The sequence below is a fragment of the Kryptolebias marmoratus genome, linkage group LG1 (assembly GCF_001649575.2).
Source record: "Kryptolebias marmoratus isolate JLee-2015 linkage group LG1, ASM164957v2, whole genome shotgun sequence".
In the NCBI taxonomy this organism is placed as follows: domain Eukaryota; kingdom Metazoa; phylum Chordata; class Actinopteri; order Cyprinodontiformes; family Rivulidae; genus Kryptolebias; species Kryptolebias marmoratus.
This window is the reverse complement of record NC_051430.1, coordinates 24291720-24313259: the sequence shown is the minus strand read 5'-3', so window position 1 is coordinate 24313259 and position 21540 is coordinate 24291720. Positions and strand designations below refer to the sequence as shown.

Sequence of the window (21540 nt, the reverse complement as noted above, 5' to 3'; positions counted from 1 at the left end):
TGCTGAAATACTTTAGTAAACTAAACATTTTACAGTTAGATATTACGTAATATCGTTGTTTATCTTCCAATCATTGGGAAAGCTAGCTGGAGTTTTTATAACAATGTGCCGGGAGTCAGGCGTTCTCCCCCGGTGTACCGAACGTGAAACGCTCGCCAGGAGCAGGCATGTCCGAAAGTGTCAAAACAATATTGTAATAAGGTCATGTACTGATGAGCACAAGCTCGTTTACAAACGGCGCCCCACAGGTGTGTGTGTGTGTGTGGAGATGGGGAAACAGACATCAATGCCTCTGTAGTGATGATGAGGAGGAGTCCCCCGCTCTTCTAATTTGGACATTTAAATGTGGTCTCCCATGTATCGATGCTGCTTGTGTGTGTGTGTGTGTGTGTGTGTGTGTGTGTGTGTGAGCCATTAGACCACATTAGAGCAGGATTTTAAAAGGAAGACCCGGTCCTGCCTGCTGACACAACAGTCCGTAAATAGAGGAAGAGGATCCAGATGGTTTCCTAGCAGTCAGTCAGACACATCAGAGAGATGAAGACTGACTGAAATGATATTTTAATCCGCTGGACGCTCAGGTATGTTCGTTAAATCATGATGAATGCTTCAGAAATCTCATCAGCGTCTCATCATAGGTGATCTGCTGTTCTGCTTTAACGATGAGGTGCTTCAAGGACTAATGGAGAACAACAAGAACCAAAACAATCTAACAAAAATAAGGGGTTATAAAATCTTTTAATGTGAGAAAAGCCTACATAGTGACATCTCCACTATGACATGAAAAACAACGCGCTATAATATGAAATCTGAGGTCATGATCTTAAAAAAAACTTGTTTTCTTGTTAAATAAATGGCTTATTTGGGGCGTTGTTGTAGTCAGATTTATCTTGTTAATGTATAAATCAGCTCCAGAAAAAAACTTTATCAGCAGAAAATCAAAATGGTAAAAGTTACAAACACTCAGCCTCCGAATAAATACAGAAAAGTTAAATTAAAACAAAAATAATAATCAAATCTATGATGTTTTTCCTGCAGTTTTGCTGTTAATTCAAACACATAAAACAGATTAAGCTGTTTGTGTTTTCACTTATTTAAATTTATGATTTCTTTCTTTGAAGCAGGTGAATAAAGTCATAATTATCCAACAACCTGATTATATTTACTGAACAGCCTGTGTTACCATGTTTACTACAACTATTTACTACTTAACCTAAAATTTAGTGACAATAATTAGCTTAATAACTAACAGTTTAATTCTGCAGTGAAAAAGTAAAAGTTGTAATGTTGGTGCTTTATATCAGATAAAATTTCTTTTTAAAACAGGATGAATCCTTTATGAAAACTGCTGAAGAGGCACATGAACCGGTTTGTTTATTTAGAGTTTGATTTTTAGCATTTTATGTAAAAATAACCTTCCTTATGTAATGAAAGGTGTCGCTTAAAGGTGTGTTTTGTTTCATTTATAAGCCAAAACTATCAGCAGTTTTATACATTTTATATAAATTCAAACATTTAAACAAAAGCTCCTAAAACCTCTGTGTTGTTGCCAAATGATTATTTTGAATAATGCCTCCTCTTAATACTAAAGATCCATTATTTTATGTTGTATCACTAATTGTTTCCTTTATTTTCCTTTATTTTTCTACACAATACAACAAATGTTGAGTCTGCTCTGATCAGAAGTTAAATTAATTGTCACAAATAAAATCACTAATCAGTTAACGATGAGTAAACGTGGTTCAGAGCAGCCGGCTCCACCCGACAGGTGCGACCGAAGCGGGCCTACCTGAGCGATGGTACCTGGCTGCGCTGCGACCGCAGTGAGAGAGGCAGCTGGGCCGAGAGAGGCGCCGCCGGGCCTCTACGGAGAGAGCCGCCATCACAGCTCCCATCCTGCAGCTGAACGACCGCAGAGAGATCTGCAAAAAGGTCCGACGGGACGACCTCTGAAGGCCTGACGGCTCGGGTCAGCTCGAAGAAGAAGAACAGGGAGCCCAGAAGAACCTGAATCTGGAGGACCGACGAAGAGCTGCGACTGTGGAGGCAGGGACAGGTGTGTGTGTGTGTGTGTGTGTGTGTGAGAGCTGTTTGAGAGGCTGTGTTTGAAAACCTGGGTTTGTGACACCGAGTCACAGCGTGACAGAAAGAGATAAAGGGAGATCAAAAAGCTCTGCAGAGCTCCTGACCTTTCGCTTCACACGATGCACACCTACACTCACTCCCTTTTCTCTCCTCTCCTCCCGACTTCTGACTCCTGGAAACACACCAGCTCCTTGTCATTCCCTCACAGCCATGAATAAACATCACATTTTAAAGCATTTTCTTTTAAAACATCACATCGATTTCTTCGAGTTCTTTCCTGTAAACAACCTGTAAATCGCGTTCTAACAGCAAACGGATTTGTCTTTTGTTGTTATGACAGAATAATCTGCGTTAATCCACCTCCCACTGCGGCTGATATGAAGGATAATTTGATTTAATTTCCCAAATATCACATTCTCAGTGGTGACGACACGGGTGGGTGTTGAAGCCAGCGTATTTAAATGTCATGGAGCACTTTGCAGTGTAAATAAATAAAGGAATGAATAAAAAAAAACACCAAAACTAGAACATTTAACTCCAACTTCACTTTGTGATAATCTGAGCTAATAAAGCGCCCACGCTTTGATGTATAAACTGTGAAAGACGTTTAAAGAGAAGCCAGATCAGAAGTCACAATAAAGCAGCTACCTGTAGCTCATTATGGTCACCATGGTAACCCGTGTCTGTCGCTCCCTGACAAGTTAATGAGGGGCAAACTGAAAAGTGACCCTCAAACGAACGGTTCGTTGTGCAAAAACTACAAGTCGTATTTTTAAAAATTCCTCATCCGTGAGCTGCGGAAGGCTGTGATGGTCAAACACGTGAAGTTTTATGTTTCTGCAGAGATTTATCTAAGAGATACAACAAGTTAAAAAAGAGACTTCATGTCCAGCTTCGAAGAGAACTTCTTGAGCTAAAATATAAAAGTTTGTGGAAGCTTGACTCTGAACTCTCTGCATTTTGGGCGGATTTGAGAGGAAACCATAAGTCCTGTAGCAGTGATAGACACTCTGGGATAAATAAGATAGAAATCCTGACGTTTCAATGTATAATTTGTATATCTACTAAAATAAGAAGAGTTTGTTTGCAGAAGATTAAGACAGTTTTAGATAATTCAAAACTCAGTTTGTGGAGATAAATCTGTAAAAATCATAAATCTTAAACAGTAATTGCATTAAAGTAGGATGATGGTGGAAACGTTCAGATGGCATAAATAATAATCAAAATATTTAAACTGTTTGCTACTAAACCAAACAAACAAACTGGTTATTTTTTATGGTTTGGAGAACTTGTCATAGTAACACTTTCTGGTTTTACTACTTAAAATAAAAAAACAACACTGCCTCCTAAACTCATTCCCTGCTGGGAACATTTTTATACTGACGTTTATTTTTGTTCAGGGCTCGATATCTTCCCTGATGTTATAACTTAAACAGATTTATTGAATGTTTGGCATTTTTATGATTATAATTTTCATTAAGTCCAGTAAAAAAGTGTCTAATAAAGCCATTAGAGTGCTTGTTGAAACATGCACATAAAAAATAAATCTATTTATTTAATGTTTGTGTTATGCATGTCATGAAGTCATAAAATAGTAACGCAACCACACACTGTAATTTCCTCTCTGTCCACCAGAGGGTGCTGGACACCACAACACACAGTCCTGCAGACAAACTTTTCTTCACAAACAACCAGAAGAAAATAATCCAAGAAAGAGAAACAAGTTTTATGTTTCTTTTTCTGACAGATCTACCATCTTGTTTGCTCTGCTGCAAAATTTTGGATCAGGAACAATCAATGCATGCAGAAAATACAAGAAAAATCAAGCTACAAGGGAAAACTTTGTGATAAAAAGACTACAACAGTGTGGCCTGCTTGTAGCTGCCAACGATCTGATCAACAGGAGGACATTTTTAAAAAAACCTCACGTCTCGTTTTACCAAAACAACCTGCTTCCATGGATAAAAAGCATATTTCCGTGTTGCACCCTTAGAAACACGTCCACAACAGCACCCAGGACGTTCAAACAACTCCTCAAACTTTCTTTATGAGCTGCAGAAATGATCATCGGGGGAGAAACAGAAGCTCTTTCTGGCTTTTCCTGCTCCTGAAATTTCTGCTTCGCCCCCTTCAACTGCTTGATGTGCTCCAATTAAAACCAAACCCCGTCTGCTTTCCACCGGAGATAATCTCCTTTCCATGAATCCACCTGATCCAGGCAGGTTTAAAGCCAACCCTTGCTGTCTAATTAGACTTTGTAAAGAAAGCTCAGCTCTCCCGCTCTCCCTCTGCACTGCTTGTTTTTTCCACTCCTGTCATCTCTCTTCATCCAAACTCCAAATATTTGTCTTTTTTCTCCACCTCTCTTTCCTGCTGAAGGGAGATTTAGGTTCAGCTAATGAATCAGTGCAACCTGAGCGGGGCTCATTTATAGAGATTCAAACTGGGAGCTGTCAGGAGGACAGACGATCTGGAGAAAATAAACCTCGCCGGAAGTAAAGTGAAGCAATTTTTCCTCAGCGGGGAGCATCCATCACTAACTCCTGTCTCCTGCTGTCTCCTTAAAGAGGAGGTGTAAACACTGCACCCCGAGGTGTCCTCACCTGTCTCTGCGTGTCTCAGAATCTGAACAAGTGAAGAAAGAAAGAAATAAAACACGATAAAATAAGAAACAGGAAGAAAATCAGCAAAAGGAGAAACAATAAGAGTCAGAGAGGAAAGAGAGGAAACTGAAAAATCTGATAAACAAAACAGCCAAAAATAGGATTAACCAACAAATTCAAACTAACGTGAAACAATCCAAGACACAAGCTGGATCCAAAACCTCAGGAAAAGCCCTCAGAAAGTCTGATTAGTCTTATTATTCTCCAAAATTAAATACTGATAATAATTTTGTTCCTTTCAGGCGACGTTCAGCCCATAACAGATGTCACCTGAGGACCAAAAAGATTTTAATTCTCTGGAAGAAAAAAATAATTCCCAAACTGTTTATCGAGCGGTTTGTTCAGGACTTTCCCCTGAAGATAACCGGGATTGAAATTATTTCCAGCCCTGAGATGTTTCCCCTCATCCGTGCCGTGTTTATGAGCTTCACCTGATTGATACAGAAACGTTATCAAATCGAGCACCTTCCCCTGACGCCGGCTTCCTTTCCCCTCCATCGTGACGGCGCAGACGTTAACCGCGCTCGTCAACGTCAAGAACTATTACTGACTAGATCAGAAAGTGGATAAAGGAGAGAACTGAGTCCTGAAGTGGAGGAGTTTGATAAACGAGCGGAGGTGATTCAGCCGTCTCTGGGTGCCTGACCCCAAGGTCAGCCGCTTGGCGCCATGAGTCGCTCGGGCACTCGGGGGCCTCAGCGGGGTCAGGAGTCGGACCTCAGCCCACACGTGCTGCGGACTCCGTCTCACCTTTGTCCTGCGGCTGCGTGCTGGCGATGATCCACTTCACCAAGCAGCACTTCATCAGAGCTTTCCTGGAGAACCGCGGCTTCTGCCACTTCCCAGAGTTCTTCACTCTGCCCGGCGCCGGCTCCACGCCATTGGCATCTCCCAGCAGGCCGCCGTCGACCAGCTTGCCATCCACCTGCTGGGAAGATTAAAACAAAAAGAATGTTTTTTTTAAATGTTTGGAACATTTAGGAAGCAAATCTGCTGAGGAATAAAAAAAAAAAAGAACGAATGAAGTGACGACAAGTTGACAAAAGAACCACTGAGTAAAAACTAAAATCCGCCCTTTTCGAGTAGTTTCAAATCAGTTATCTCATAATTGAAAGGCTTCTCGCTCCTGGAAGGCACGCACATCGCCCGCCATCTTTCGTGCAAGAGTTTTGAACAGAAGTCCTCTTTTGTGGAGGAGTAAAAGAGTAAAAACTGCGATCCTGTGAGAGCTGTTTGTGCTGGGAGGGACTCTCAGCTACTACCACACCAGATCTGTAAAATTCACTGAGCTGCAGCCACTTCAGAGTGTGATAAACAGGATATGAGGCGGCCATCTTGAATTGGGTTGACTCCAGAAGTTAACCAGTAGTAGATGTACATCCAGTGATAACTTTCTGAACATTTCACTGAAATCCTTCTGATGCTAACAGACAGACAGGCACCAAAATGTTGACACCAAGGTTTTTAGCAAAAGATGTCATATGTAGCAGAACTATGACGTTCAGCTACGACCACAGCTGTTGTTGTTTAATGTTTCGATGACGATATCAGCTGTGATGAATCCATATTTTCCTGGTGTTGACATCGAGGCCAAAGAGAATCCATTAGACTGACCAGAACTATAAGGGTTTATGATTTATTACAGTTCTTCGCAACATTCATTTTGAGATGATGATAAATTCGCCCCAGTTTTAATCCAACGATTTATTTATCTAACACCAAACTTAAACGTCACAGTTAGGATCCACAGCATCGTTTAGGTATCAGGGCTCTTAAAATACGAGAAGAAATCGTGCAACTTTGTGTTTGAATCAAACCCTGCTGACACCACTGCATGATTTATGTTGTTTCGCTAAGGATGGATAACAACAATCCACTGACGCTGAGGAAAATCCCTGAGTTTATTTCCTCTTCTTCAAGCCTCTGAGTCTCACCGTCTGTGAGGGGTTTCCGTATCCACGCTGCATGCAAAACAGCTTCCTCATCAGAGTTCGGGGTGGAGAATCTCCCTCCGTGTTTAGAAACATTAACTTTGATTCCAGTCGGAGTGGAAGCCCGACTCTGTTTGCTTTTTATATCCAGGTCAGATTCATCCCTGTGTGCTTCAGCATCCAACACGCTTCAGCTCATTCATATTCAGGATTTAACCCTCTTCATTGGGAGGAGATGAAGTTTTCTCCTCTTATATTCCTCTCGGCTTGTTGCATTCATACCTCAGCGTTCCTCCACTTCGATATGATGGGATTTTAGTGAGAATAACTTCTCCTAAGCTCCCCAGAAGCTCCATTAAGGTGCTGCTGGTGGGTTTTTTTTGCTCACAAACACGTATATATGGAGAAAGATGAAGGAGGGGAACACAGAGCAAACAGCAGCTCTGTTTATTCTGAACGAAGGAGACTGGAGGAGGGAACAAACACAAACACAGAGGACGTTTAATGGCTGTTTGATCCCACGGGAGTCTGATCATGCAAATCCCCCGCTGTAGAGCAGAAAGAGAGAACAAAGTAAACACTAGATGGGAAGAAAAAGATAGGCTTGATCAAGTTAACCAAAGTCAATTAGCATAATGAATAAAGGCCTGTCTGTGAAGAGGAGCAACAAAAAGGACAGCCAGAGGACAGGAAGGCGGACTATGGGAGGGTTTCAAAGTTGTTGTTTTTCTATGAGGAACACACTTGAAGCTATTTCTGTGCAGCTTCCACCTAAACAGATGGATAAAAAGAGCAGGAGACGAGACGAAAAGAAGGAAAGCTGCAACAGAACCAGGGCATTGGGAGTAAACATCTGCAGAGCCACAAACTGAACGTAACGACAGCTCAGTGGAACAAAGAGTCAAAAATAAAAGGCCGTTCACTCCCAAATCTAATAAGTTATATCAAGAGTGGCACTGCAGAGAGGAGTAATATGAAAACAGGCAGAAAATGACCTCAGCACTGACTGCGCGGGGAGTAAATCAGACAGGAGGCTGCTTCTGATGAGGCTTGAAGTCACAAATTGGAAAACGGAGGACTGCGAGACAAACAGGCGCAGACAGACGCAGCGTAAACAAAAAAAAAAAGGAAACCCAGAGTTATGTTTGTTGTTTATTCATGGGCTGCCGAACACGCAGGAACACTCTTGATCACAACTCACACCCCCTCTTTCTTCAGCTACATCGTCTGCTCTTTAACGCTTCAGCTGGCTCTGTCCTGCGGCAACACGTCTACTCAAAATATCTGTACTCACACACACACATCCTATAAGGCAGAAACAGCCAATAACTCTCAGAGCAAACACAGAGCAGGGACACGCTGCACATTACTGTCCTCTGCCATAAATTATTATGCATCACTCGCTGTTTTACTGGTTCAGTGAATGTTGGTTCGCTCATAAACTCTGCCTTCATTGCGTGATGTTACTCAACGTAGCTGAAAACGAACATTTGTCAGGAAACGTCACAAAAAACACGGAGCTGTGCAGCAGACAGAAGCAGAAAACGGGACAGATTTCACACATCAACCTTTACTGGAGTTAAACTCAAATACCAAGAGTCCAACAAAGTGTCAGACTCAAACAAAATTCAATATTTACTGCGGGAAAACACTGAGGCTGCCAGGGAAGGCATGCAGCCCGATATGTCAGAGCCTGAGGGAGCGACACCAGAATAACACCAGGATCTGAACTTGACCCTCTTTTTGATTTGTTTCATCCCTTTTGAGCTCCTTTTCTTTGGAGTCTAAATCAGCGATTCCCAACCCTGGTCCTGGAGGAACACCACCCTGCAGGTTTTAATTGTTTCTCTGCTTTGACTCACCTGATGTGAAAGACTGAGAGATTAACAGGCCTCTGCAGAACATGAAGACCTGCTGAAGAGCAGAGGAACAATGAAAACATGCAGGATGGTGTTCCTCAAGGACCAGGGTTGGGAACCACTGTTCTAAATAACTCTGTCTCGCCTTGAAAGACAGTGTTTCCTGTTTCTGATCACGCTGAAGAAATGATACCTGTAAGTGAATGACAGGCACAGCAAACCCTGAAGGAATGCATGTCACCCGCCGCTAAACTGCGGCCATTTTATGATGAAAAGCGACAACGTTACGAGCTCAGAGGATGTGTGGTGAATGACTTTCAGCTACTACCACACCACGTTTTAGCTTAATGTGTGGCCATTTTTGTGCTTCCCAAAAGAGCTAAGAGTCATTCCCAACACAAAGTCAGTCATTAACCGCCGGCTTCAACTCTGTTTGCCTGTTAGCAAAATATGTCATGAACCACTGGGTGTAATTTATTGAAAGTCTTGGAGAGTCATTGCAGGTTATACGTCTGTAGCTGATTAACTGACCCAACCGAAGCTAATCAACCTTAGCAAACACAAAAAATAGCTATAACTTAGTCCAACATATCCATACTGAGCTAAAGTTTGATGTGGTAGTAGCTGAGAGTCATCCTCAGCACCGGCTTTGAGCGCCAGCAGCATTTCACACGAGATCACATTTACACGGTTGGACCAAACTCGTTTAAATCTCTGGTAATGAGTTGGTAAACGATAAGCATTTTTTTAGGGAGTAAGTCTTTAATATTTGACTTTCTTTTTTTTTTTGTAAAGGAACAGTTCGACCTGTCTCGCATCACTGCTCGTAGCTCGTTACCATATTATAAGAAGAAGAAGAGCGGCAGTTTAAATATAGAAACTCGGTGGAGAAGAAGGAGAAACTGAGTGACGTTGGTCCTGTGATGTCACATTACTGGAAGGGGGTCTCCATAAATAAGTGATAAGAGATTAACCAGGCCACAGCAGAGACACAAGCTCGTCTGTCTCTGATGCTCACACTGTCAGGATTTGGGGTTTCTGTTTTTGTATTATCGTTACATTATCGTTCTGTTAGCATCTGAGTTTTTCTTGGTTTAATTCTGTTATTTAGAGAAAAAAACAAACATTTTCTTAGTTAAAGTTGCTTTTTGTATGTTTCTTTTTAAAGTTGCTGCTTTTTTGGACGGGTTTGCTTCCTGTTTCTGAGTCAAACCAGGTTTTAATTTGAATTAAACACCTGCAGTAAACGTAGTTGTTAGAGATCCTGGTCAGATCCTCTTCAGCTCTTTGTTTTGTCGTTCCTCATCTGAACCTGCAGAGTGGATTAAAACAACCCCAGCATCATTTTATGAACCCTTACATCACCTTTGGTTTTTTCATTACGTTGTTATTCTGCCTGAACGTTTATAATATTTTAGCTGGAAAGTGTCGCAGATCTGCTGCTTTTTCCTCTTTTGCAAATAAAACACAGAGTTTTATGTAAATTATCATGTAATGCCAAATTGGCAGCGGACGACTTTAGCCTCCATTTCAACACCTCTTGTCACATTTTGCGTGTAAAAATAACCCATCAGGTGGTTAAAATAGCGTCACGTTTTTGCAGTTCACAAAGAAAACCGTCTCCCAACAGGACCTGCGATGTTAATGGTGCCTGATGTCTCTCAGATGTTATTAGATGCATATGTAAATTAGCTTTTCAACATAATTGACTTTAAATCACCCAGAAGCAAAAAGGGAAACAGCAGCTCAGTGTTTTTAATTAATTTATGGAGCTAATTCTAGTTTCACGGTTTGCTGGATTGTTAAAATTAATGTTGTAACTCTTGGAAATACTTGGAAATGAAACTTTTTTTTTCTTTTTCTTGCTGGTGTCATTTTTTTTAAAACTATTCGAGCTTTAATATTCTCATTATTGGTTCTTGGAGGTGTATATTTATCATATAAGAGGAGGAAAAAAAAACCAACTAACAGCAGTAATTAGCTGAGAGTCAAATAAAAATAAACGAGTAAGTCATAATTAAACACGTTCTTCCAGTTGCTCCTCTTCTGTTTATCCCTCACAAAGCAGTGATTAGAGCGGATTGATCCTCAGGGTTAGATTTCAGAGCCATAACCTGATTTACGTCTAATGAAACTGAGATTACACCCTCTCAGACCAACACACAACACAGAGAACAGCCTTTTCATTAGCCGCTCCCATTAATATTTATCATGTCTCTCACACGCGCCTGTCCTCCGTCGCTCCGTCTCGTCACCTCTTCATTCCCTCCCATTTATTTCCCCGTCAATCACCCCCCCTCCGCCTCTCCTCCTCCTCTTCCACCAGAACGTCACCTGTCACCGACAGGTGAGGTGAGGCCTCGGCCAGCCGAGGAAAATGAGACATGAGGAGACAGCAGCAAGGAAGACAAACAGTCAATTTAAAAAGAAAGAGAGAAATCATGCACAACCCGGGGTTTCCGGCTGAGCAAGATGGCCTCAGATCTCCCCGGTGCAGAGAGCCACACTTGCAGGGACGAAGACAAATAAGCTGGAGGTGCAAAAATACCCCCACTTTTTTATGCAGGAATTCCTTCTCATCCAAAACAAATCCAGTTTGAGTCCAACTGAGCTGCTTGCTACTGAAATAACTTCTCAAAACAACCAAGTTATGTTTGATTCAGATTGCAAAAAAACCCCAAAGCCCAAGGAACTATCTATCATATTGCTTTAAAAGACAAGAAAGACTCCTTGGAAGGAGGAAGGTGACAATGTGTTTGGGCTGTTTTCTGTGAAACAGAATTTATTCCAGATTTCTATATTTCAAACCGTAAATCCAGCAACAAGTTTGGAAATGTGTATCTCTCACCACCTTTTTGTTTTGTTTTGTTGCCAGTATGTGAAACTTCATACGTGTGTAACCTCGAGAAGCACTGAGAGATTAGTTGGTGCTTTAGGCACACGTTGGGGGTGAGTCTCAGCTACTGCCACACCAAGTTTGACCTCATTATCTGTAGAACTACTCAAGTTAGAGTGATTTTTGTGTCGGCAGCCATCTTGAATTGGGTTAACGGGTTGTAGATGTTCATCATCATCCGATGATTCCATCCTGGGGGTTTCAGATCACGTTTAAAAAGTCACTGCTTTTTTCCCCCCTTTCACCTTGTCAGCTTCTTTCCCTTCGAGGGTCATTTGTTAAAACAAATAAATTCAACAAGTGGAACAATCGGCATGTGAAGCAGAGAAAGGAGAACAGATCCGTCACGTGACGGCAGGAAAACAGGATCGCAGCTGCTGGAGGCCGATGAAGTGTTGGAACCGGTCCACCGTTCGGTTCCAGTTTGCTGCCCAGAACCTTTACTGTAAGTTGATGAAACATATCAGCGCTGCTCTATATGTTCTTGAAATGACTTAGAGCGGTTCTGCCCGAGCCGTCGGCTGCAGGTTGGAGAAAACTGATGGTCAGAAGCTGATACTATTTGTGTCCTGATCCTCTCAGTGTGGCTGTCAGAGCGAATCATTGTGTCTGTGGGAGGATAGCACATCCATATGGACTGCATGCTGTGTGTGTGTGTGTGTGTGTGTGACAGAGAGGGAGAAAGTGTCTTGTATTGATGTGGGAGCCTTCATGTGGAGACTCTGAGCTCCAAAGCTAACGTGTCTCAGTTAAAACCTCCTAATTTCTCTTTAACTCGTCAGAACATCTCTCTGTCCGGTGATTTGGGTCAATTTATTCTTTAAATAGTTTTCTTTTTTTCTATCATCACATCCTCTGAATCTTTAATCTTCAGTTCTCAAACATTAATTGTCTGAACGCTGATTCAGCACCATTGGTTTTTTTTTGTTGTGTCTGTATTGCAGTCGAACTACTTCTGCAGACTTTTTAGCCTTTTACACATCAAAACGTTCGGCTCATTTAAACAATAGCTGCTGTGACTTTTGCAACTTTATTCACAAATATTCTTCCTTAAAAATACATAAAAATCAATTCAATTCTTTTAAAAACCTTTTTCTCTTTGAAATCTGCTTCAACACATTTGCTCTATTTTTGTGCTACTATTAGCTTTAAGCAACCATTCAGCTGCTTTTAGCTTTTAGCTAGTATTTTCTTTTTTAAACTTTAACACCTCCGTTTCCACTTCTTCAGTGAATTCCTTCATATTTTTGTAGAAAATGCTATTTCTCTTGTATCTTATGAAGGTAAATATTTTCTGTTGCTTCTGTCTCAGCTGTTTACGGCTTTTAAATTGTTTTATTTTCATATTCCTGTAAATTTTAAGGTTTGACACCTTAGAGCAGAAGGCAAAGGAAGAATTTCACGACTTGTTTCTTCAATCTTTGCACAACTGAATGATCTGGATCTTCTCTGCGACCAAATTTAGATTCTTGTGCATGTGAGAAAAATATTAGTTATCAACCCGATTAACATTAAATATTTCACCAAGAGGTTTTCACCTGAAAATGAAGCTGTTTTTAAAACACCTGATGTTTGGAGTGGAGCTTTAGGGAACTGCAAGGCTACCTGTGGTACAATAAACGATAAAAAGATTCTTAAAAACTCATTTCCCTAAACGGATAAAGTGAGTTTTGTAGCTTAAAATCAGATGTTAAACTCATTTATTGAATAAAATCACTAAAAATACTAAGTTTATTACACTTTAAAAACCAAAGGAAGAATTCAGTAAAGCCTTTATTTTAATGATATGGTAGATGTTGTGTTTTTAGTGTAGAAGTTTGATCAGAGGTGTTCAGAGCTCAGAGCTGCTCCCACTTAAAGGGATAAAGTTACCAGAAGTCTTCAATTATTCAGCGACTCTAAATCCTCCCATCACTCCACCTATTTAACAGGTGGGTCCCTCAGACACGAGATCAGGTACAACGAAAGCCTCTCTCTGAGTGTGTGTGTGTATGTGTTGCAGCCAGCCTGTCTGGTGTCACTGATCTGCGCAGGTTTGACTCGTGTGATCGACTCGGGGAAACATGCAGCATCAGACCGAGCGTCTTCGAGGAAATGACCACGTGGTTTTTGTTTGTTAACGTCTGATAAACCCCTGCTTCTTCGCACCAAACGATGAGGTTTTCACCACAAACTACTTTGGTTTAAAATGTCAAACAATGAAGTTTTAAACTAAAGTCTCGTTGTATGCGTTGAGAACGACTCTCAGCTACCACACCACGTCAGTGTCTGTAAAACTGTCCTCAGTTGTCTGTAGCGGCCATATTTAGTTGAGTTTATAAGCTGTATTTGTACATCCATTCATTACTTCCTGAGACTTTTTGCTAACACAGATACTCTCTCAAACATGAAATTTTTTTGCCTTTCAGCAGCAGGCAGTAAGAACAAAAACTACATCTGAATTATTTCTGGCTCAACTCTTCCTTCGTCTAAAGTGCTTGAAGTCGAGTCGACCGTCGTGTCAGAAAAACTCCAAACTTTAGGAAAGTTTGTTTTATCACATTTATTTAAAGAAACGAGTCACCTGACTTTAACCGAGTATGAACAACCCCAACCCTTTAAAATAATGTTAAATCTTTTGTTTATTGCATCAGTAATTAAGACATTTTCTGGCGTTACCTTGAGGACTTATTAAAAGAAAGAAATATATATTTTCGCACAAATAAGTCCACTCGAAAGCTTTTTAACACAATCAGATGGCAGCAACTCAATGCATTTAAGCCTCTATATGTGGTGATTTGTTGAAGTTAAAAGCATCAGAACAGGGAAGAAAGGAGCTTTAAGTGTCTGGTTGTTTGGTGTCAGACCGGCTGCTCTGAGTGTTTCAGAAGCAGCTGAACTACTGAGATTTTTTACGCACAACCATCTCCAGGGTTTACAAAACAGAGAAAATGTCCAGTGAGCGGCAGGGAAATCCCTTGTTGGTGTGAGAGGAGAATGGGCAGACAAGTTGGAGATGACAGGAAGTTCAACCAACCACTCGTTCCGACCAAGATCTGCAGAAAACCAGCTCTGAACCCCACGACACGTCCAACCTCCTGTCAGCTACCAACAGGAAACTGAGGCTAAAATTCACACGGCCTGAAAAACATCGCCCGCTCTGATGAGTCCAGATTCACTGGACTCAAATGGTCTCCACAGTCAGATCAAACCCGCAGCAACCGAGGGATGCTGCAACGTCAACATGGACCGAAACCTCTGAGGGATGTTTTCATCAGCCTATTTTTTTCTTGTCCAACTACACAAAAAAAACAAGAATCTCCAACAGACCCATGTCGAGCAGAGTTTACATTTCAGGTGACATCAGAACTGCAGAATAATTCCTGGTCCATCTTTTTTAATATAAGTCACCTCAGGACAAAATCTAAAGAACAACAGAACCCAAACTCATACAGCAGTCCAGCTCAAATCAGTTTGATTATCCAGTAAAGCCAGATTTGTGGAACGAGAGATTATTTTATTTTGTAAAAACAAACTGTCTAAGGAAGCCAACAGCTTGCATCAAATCTTCACTTCCAGCTGGAGAGGAGAACCTGCTTTTAACCCAAACGCATCTATAATTCAGCCTCACTTCTGTGTGACGTTTAAAGCGTAAAACGCTTTTCTTTTCGTTGGGAAGGCAGGAAATTTATTCCATCTTTGTGGAGCGGCGGAGCAGATCCCTCTTAAGGAGCTTTGTGACAGATGTTGCTTCACTTTGGCTCCATGTGTGAGCTCGCAGCTACACTTTAATGAGCGCGAAACGAGACGAATTTCAGTCGATAACTCTGAGTTTGTCAGACTCGTCTTTGACTCGTTGGTCCTGACGGCAGCCAGCTTCTCTAAGCAGACCTGCTCCGGTTCAGGCTCCTGCAAACGGAGGCGCTCGAATGCACTTTGGTCAACAGAAGCCAGTTGAAGGGGAAATAAAAGCAGGCATCAGGGCAGATTGTCACTCTGATTCTGCTGAAAAAACGAGTCACGAGAAGCTCCAAACACGCTCCAGATCGTACAGTTGTTCTAAACTAAAAATAAATAAATTAATTAAAATGATGTGAGTCACCCGCTAAAACATCAGGCACAGCTGCCTCGGGGCCTGATTTAACTCAAACACCCACCTGTCGACAATCAGGAGAGGAAATTAAAAAATATATAAATAAATGTTGAAGGAAAGACTAACTGAAGGGAAAACTCTGAACTGAAATCATTCATTTATTCTGGATTTACAGATTTTAATGGGTATAAAACTGTCTGCCAAATAAATCTAAATCAAACTGTATGATTGTTGTTTATCACTATCATTTGTGACTTCTTCTTCTGCAAATTTAAAGGAAAAAAAGTGACATTTAATCACCTGCTACAGTAAGAAAGCCTGTTCGCAAAATATCTCTTGAACCACCGGACGGATTTTAATGAAACTCTCAGACAGTAAAGATCAGATTCATGTCTAATCAGCTCTGTTCATCGAGGCAAAGACTTTCTGCTTAAAGAGACACAAAAGAATAAAACATAAAATGACCAAAATCAACCTTTAAAAATAAAAAGTACGACTCAGCAGCACAGCATGGCCTCAAAGGGCATTAAATATGTACATAAAGAGTTCTAGTTTCCATATTTTCAGCTTTCTTCTTGGTTTTATTCGGTCGGCTTCATTAACCTGATGAGGAACAAACTCCTGCAGAGTCTCTGCTCACGTTTCAAATCGGGGAAAAACAAAAAACTGTTCACAGGAATCTCAGTCGAGCACAACACAAGCATCAAAATACCAAGAAATATACACATCACGACACATGGATCACTTCCAGCATGAGTGAACTAAGATTATATGACAGAAAAAAGGTGATCAGGAGTCACAGGCAGGTGCAGAAATGAGGTTTTATGGTTTAAGTGACCAAACAGAAAAAACACAATGAACTCAATGAAACAGAAGCGTCTAAAAAACAAAACACAACTTCCATAAATCTTATCTTGGGATGTTTTGGAAAGCTTGTTTTGGCTCAGACTAGTATTTAAGGTTTAGATGAGAAAATATAAATAAATAAAACAGGAATCCTGGGTTTGAGGACAGTGGACACATGAGGCGGAATGAGGCAAAACTGGGAGCTGAGCTTTAAAAAAAAAAGGACTGGGATCTTTAAACATTTCGTCCCCTGAGTGAAAACCATCCAGGAGCAAAACTCCAGCTGAGGACGATTATTCCACTGATAAAATAATAAAACCCACAGAGGAGGAGGGAAAGGACGCGATGCTCCGCAGGATTTCTGTTACATAACTTCACTCCAAAAACTCAGCTTCTCAGCTCAGAAAGTGGGAGAAAAACGATCCGAGGAGAAGTGAAAACAGCGACCAATCCGGCAAGAAACCCGAGCAGATCCGAGTTGGAAATTCACCTCTTTTTTTAAATAAAATGAAATAAAATAATAATAAAATTAAAAAAAAGGCTCCTCATTTTGCAGCAGCGTGGCGCGTCTTACCTGCATGTCTCAGTCTGGGTCCTGATGCTGAGGAGGAGGAGGAGGAGGAGGAGGAAGGTCTGAGTGCGTCCTCTCTGCGGACCCTCAACCTCCGACTGACGCTCCTCCGGCTGCGAAGGAATGTGCGCACACACCCCTCCTCACACACACACACACACACACACACACACACACACACACACACACACAGGGAGGGAGGGACATCCATGTTTCCCAGCCTGACGACGCGAGGAGCCGGGGTAACCTGGAACTCCTGGACAGATGTTGGTGTCTGTCGGCTCCTTCTCCTTAATGGCGCCGCGTAATGGAGGTTAATGATCTCTGATGGCTTCATTAGAGCCTTCAACATCTGTCAGCAGCTGGAGGTTCTCACAGGAAACAACTTGTCTGCTTGTTTTATCGCCTGGATGATTGTTTTGTTTCCTGCTTTTTTTTTGGTCTGGTGATTATTTTGAGCCTTTTCTGCTGTTGGGTCTGAGGTGGTAGCAGCTGAGGGTCATCCCTAACAGATTACCCTAGAGCCAGATTTCACAAGGAGTCAAACTCGTCTGTTAGCAAAATAACCTGCCCTAATGCCAGGCTTTTAATTTGTGTTTCTGTCATGCCAAAAAGCTCATTTATAAAAACAGAGTTGAGACATTCCAGGCACGTCATTCACAAGCAACTGGAAATTCTCAGCTAAAGCGCAGAAAGCGATGTAGAAATATAAACTGCAAATATTTAGAAAAATAAAAAAATGAATTAGCTGTGACCCACACAGAGACTGAAGAGAGACCCGACGATAAAACTAGCCTTTCACTCAAGTGAAGCGACAAGAAGAGGAACTGAGCGATGAAGAGCGGGAGTTTAAATGCTCAGAGGGATGAGGAACAGGTGCGCTGATTACTAAACAGGAAACAGGTGTGGAGGAGGAGGAGTGCAAAGTTATAAAATCAACAGGAAGTGAAGGTGACAAAAGAACAGAAGCAATAAAAAAAACAGGACTTCTAAAAGCAAAATGTGAATTTGAACCTAAAACCCCAAAACGGACGAGTAAAAAGTGTTTCAATGTTTAATAGGAGCTGCATTTACACAAAGAATGGGATAAATTGTTGAATAAAATGCTTTCTTGCCTCCCTTGACGTGAATCTTGTTCCTAATCCTCCAGGTTCAATCCGATGTCGCAGCTAAAACAGCTCCAGCTCTTCGGCTGCTGAGCAGTTCGGCTGTTTCTTCAGATCCAGATTACGATCCGGATCCCCCGCTGTGGCCTCGGAGCAGGTTTCTCCGAGAGCTTCTTTCTGATTTTATTTTTAAAACCAGTCTTTAAATTTTGAGCTTTAATCCTCAACTCTTCCGATCGCATTTATTTATTAATGAATCTCTAAAATGTTGCTTTTTTCAAAAAGAAAAACTCACTTCAAAAAGTGATCAAATCCTAAAACAAGTGTTAAGTCATGCTTTAAGATGTTTTTGCCTTTTAAAAAAATGAAAAATAATTTACTAACTCTCCACCAACTTGGCTAAAAATGTTATTTACTGATCAGCAAAAGTTATCTCAATGGAACCTTGTTTAAACAAACGTAAAATTCTTCAATCTTTATTCATTTATAAGAAAATAAGCTTTCATTGAGTGAGTAAAATAAATTAGTGTCATCTATATATGAATAAAAGGTTTTAATCAGCTAATCGTTCATTTTTCAGTTGGATTTATAAAGTGACTTGTTTTTAAATTGCAGACTTGCTGAAGAAGCTGTAAAAAACTCCACTTTTATTGAATATTTTACCAAATATATATATATATATATAATGTTAAATTCTTTAGAGGTCAGAAAAAGATCTCCGGTTGAGTTTCATCTCACCAGGTTTGTCTCCCATCTCAGAGCTTCTTCAGCTCCTCAGACTCATCTGAACGTTTTACTGCTGCTCGATGAGAAAACTTCACTTCCAAACATTTCAAGTGTGTCGGACGCAAACGTTTTATGTTGGAAAGGTCAGGAGAACGAGACGATTCCTGTAAGTGAGGAGCTTATCTCTGAGGGGACATTAACTAAGTGCAGTTTTTTTTTTTTTCTGTAATCTTAAATCTGTCGGATCGTTTTTATCTCCATCTCTGCCTCTCCTCCACTTTATCTCTGCTTTGCTTTTTAAAGTGCACACACACACACACACACATCTTCACTCCGTGCTCGTATCTGATGTCCCACATTTAAATGCATCTATCTGACTGCCTGAGCATCATTTAGAGGTCAGGGAGGGAAAACTCTTTTTTTATTTTCCGAGTGGAAACAGGCACAGGAAAATCAATACCTCCAGATTACTTTTTCAGTCACTTCTCTCCTCCGGTCTCTGTTTTATTTATTTTTTTAGTTTTCTAAACCCTCTGGATTCAACTTCTTGCATCCCTCAAGCTCCCATCTTATCCTTCCACACACACACACACACACACACACATTAGGAGCAGTGTGACCCTCTGCTCCACCTGGACTCCATCAGCTCGGACAGAAGAAATGTGACGAGGAACAGCTCTCGCAGATCGACAGCAGCCCTCTGATCACACTCTGTGTGTGTGTGTGTGTGTGTGTGTATGTGAATCTGCTCAAACCTGCAGTTTTTGACACCCAGGATGTCAGCGTTGAGGAGTTCTCGAAGGGAAGATTTCTTCCAACCACTTCGTCTTTAATCAGTCCTCAGATCGTCTTCCAAGGAAGATGTTTGCAGTTCAGACTCACGTGTTTGATGTGTCTCTATCAAGTTTGTTTTTTTAGTAAGTAAGTAAGTAAAAGTGTATTTGTATAGCACATTTCAGCAGCAAGGCATTCAAAGTGTTTTACATAATAAAAACATCAGTAGGATTACATTACAATCATCAAAAAAACATCATTACATTTTCATCAGCTTTATCTAAAATATTCATTACATGGAGAAGTTTTAAGCCAAAAAACATCATGGATTGTTTATTTTTAACAGGAAAAGTGATTCCCAGCAGGTGAATTTAAGAGGCAAGGAGAGGGCAGAGGTGGTCACAGCCATCTTAATCAACCTTTTATTGTTTTTCAGAGACTTCTGTCCAACCAGGTTTCCCCTCCGAACGTTTGGAGCTTCAGGACGGCTCTCTTAAAGACTTAAAAACACCTGACTCACATCATCTTCACCTTCATTAAAACACTCTCCTTACATCCCGTCGTTGCCCTTTAACCGACTTTAAAGGTCATTTTCTGAGTCTTTTTACTGTTTCCAGTTCGATCCAGAGGAGGAGATCTGCCTCGGTTTGTTTCACATCCTCCAAACGTGCCAACAGGCATGTTTATACGTAGGACAGAGCTTTACTGTCGTTGTCTTCTCATCCAAAGAACAACGAAGCATCTCCTAATGGTTACACAGACAGCAAATGCAGAAGTGTGGTCAGATTTATAGAGTTTACACGAAACAGCAGAGGTTTTTTAAGGAAAACATGGTGACTGAGGCTAAAAAAGGCAGCTCAGGGAGAGACGTGTTTCACAATATATGATAAAAATACTGATGCGTGTTCATTTTTGCCCCAGTAACTACAGGATGTTGGAGATGTAACAATAAAGGAAAATAATACCTTTACTTTTATCATTTGACTCAGTTTAACTCAGTGGATTCTCGTGTTCGGATGATGTGCTTTCTGAAGTTTAGAGCTCCTGAAGTGGGGTTCTGTGGAAAGGTTATGAGCAAACAGTGTCTTATCTGTCGTAGATGGCTCTTTGAATGCCTCAGTTTGGAAAAATGCAGTTTCCTTCCAAGACCAAAGTGGATTGCTGCCATTTTAGAGCAGCTGCAGACTCAAAAAAACTAAATAAATCCGTTTGTAGCATGTTTATAAAACCTTTAAACCACCATCAGGTTCACCTTACACAGTTATCTGAGGCGTTTCCTCCGCTCAGACTAGCCTTTGGCTCGTTAATCTGCTGAAAATTGCTCCAAGAGGAGTTTGTTCTCGTTAGATTGAAAGCCAGGGATGCCGGGACGCTGCGGCTCGGCGATTCCTCACCGGATTAGTCACAGACTCGCATTAGATTAACCGTTTGTGATTCGGGCGCCTCGGAGCCCCGTCGCCGCGAGGGAGTGGTGGCTGAGAGCTGATCATCAAAGCCATGTCGATTCCTGTCTGCTGCAGGCGGAGATTCCCCGAGAAAGAGCTTCGCAGCTGGAAAACACCATCATTTGGTGATTTGCCTTCAGCAGCAGAGAATAACACAGACACAGACGCACAACGGCAGCAGCTCGAGAGTAGTTCACCCCTCAGGATTTCATGTTTCTATGGAGAAGTATGTCTATTTTTAGAAGCGATATAAATAGATTGTTCTGTGGCTCCAATGCATAAAACTCTGTCTGAAAACCCCCAGCAGCCATCATTGTGTGTTATTTCCTTCCCTCTCTCTGCGTGCCGTCGTCGAGTCTGGAAATCGCGCAGAGAAAAAGTTTCATTTGCCCTCCTCTCGTGAGTCTGTGATTGACAGCCAGAACATTGAACCGTTTACTGAGAAAGCGTGGAAAAAAAATGGAAGTGCAATTCGTCTCGGTGACATTAGAGCTAAGCTGCGTGATCCCCGAGCGAGCTGACGGCGAGGACCGCCACCAGGAGAACCGACAGGACAAGAACCTGCC

The 21540-nt window shown here is 41.4% G+C and overlaps 1 protein-coding gene across 2 annotated transcripts in view; it reads right to left on the bottom strand.

Annotated features, from left to right (window-relative positions):
* Positions 1-17055, bottom strand: part of kcnip3b (Kv channel interacting protein 3b, calsenilin) — a 35573-nt gene extending 18518 nt beyond the window's left edge. Inside the window, exons 1-3 of one of the 2 annotated variants that reach the window (XM_017412424.3) lie at positions 16927-17055; positions 5499-5676; positions 3839-3841 (exon numbers count right to left, since the gene is read on the bottom strand). In XM_017412424.3, coding sequence (XP_017267913.1) covers positions 3839-3841; positions 5499-5676; positions 16927-16932 — 187 coding nt within the window. In that variant the 5' untranslated portion in view covers positions 16933-17055. The remainder of the gene's footprint in view (positions 1-3838; positions 3842-5498; positions 5677-16926) is intronic. The other variant, XM_017412426.3, reaches the window with a different exon arrangement.
* Positions 17056-21540: the final 4485 nt, after the last annotated feature.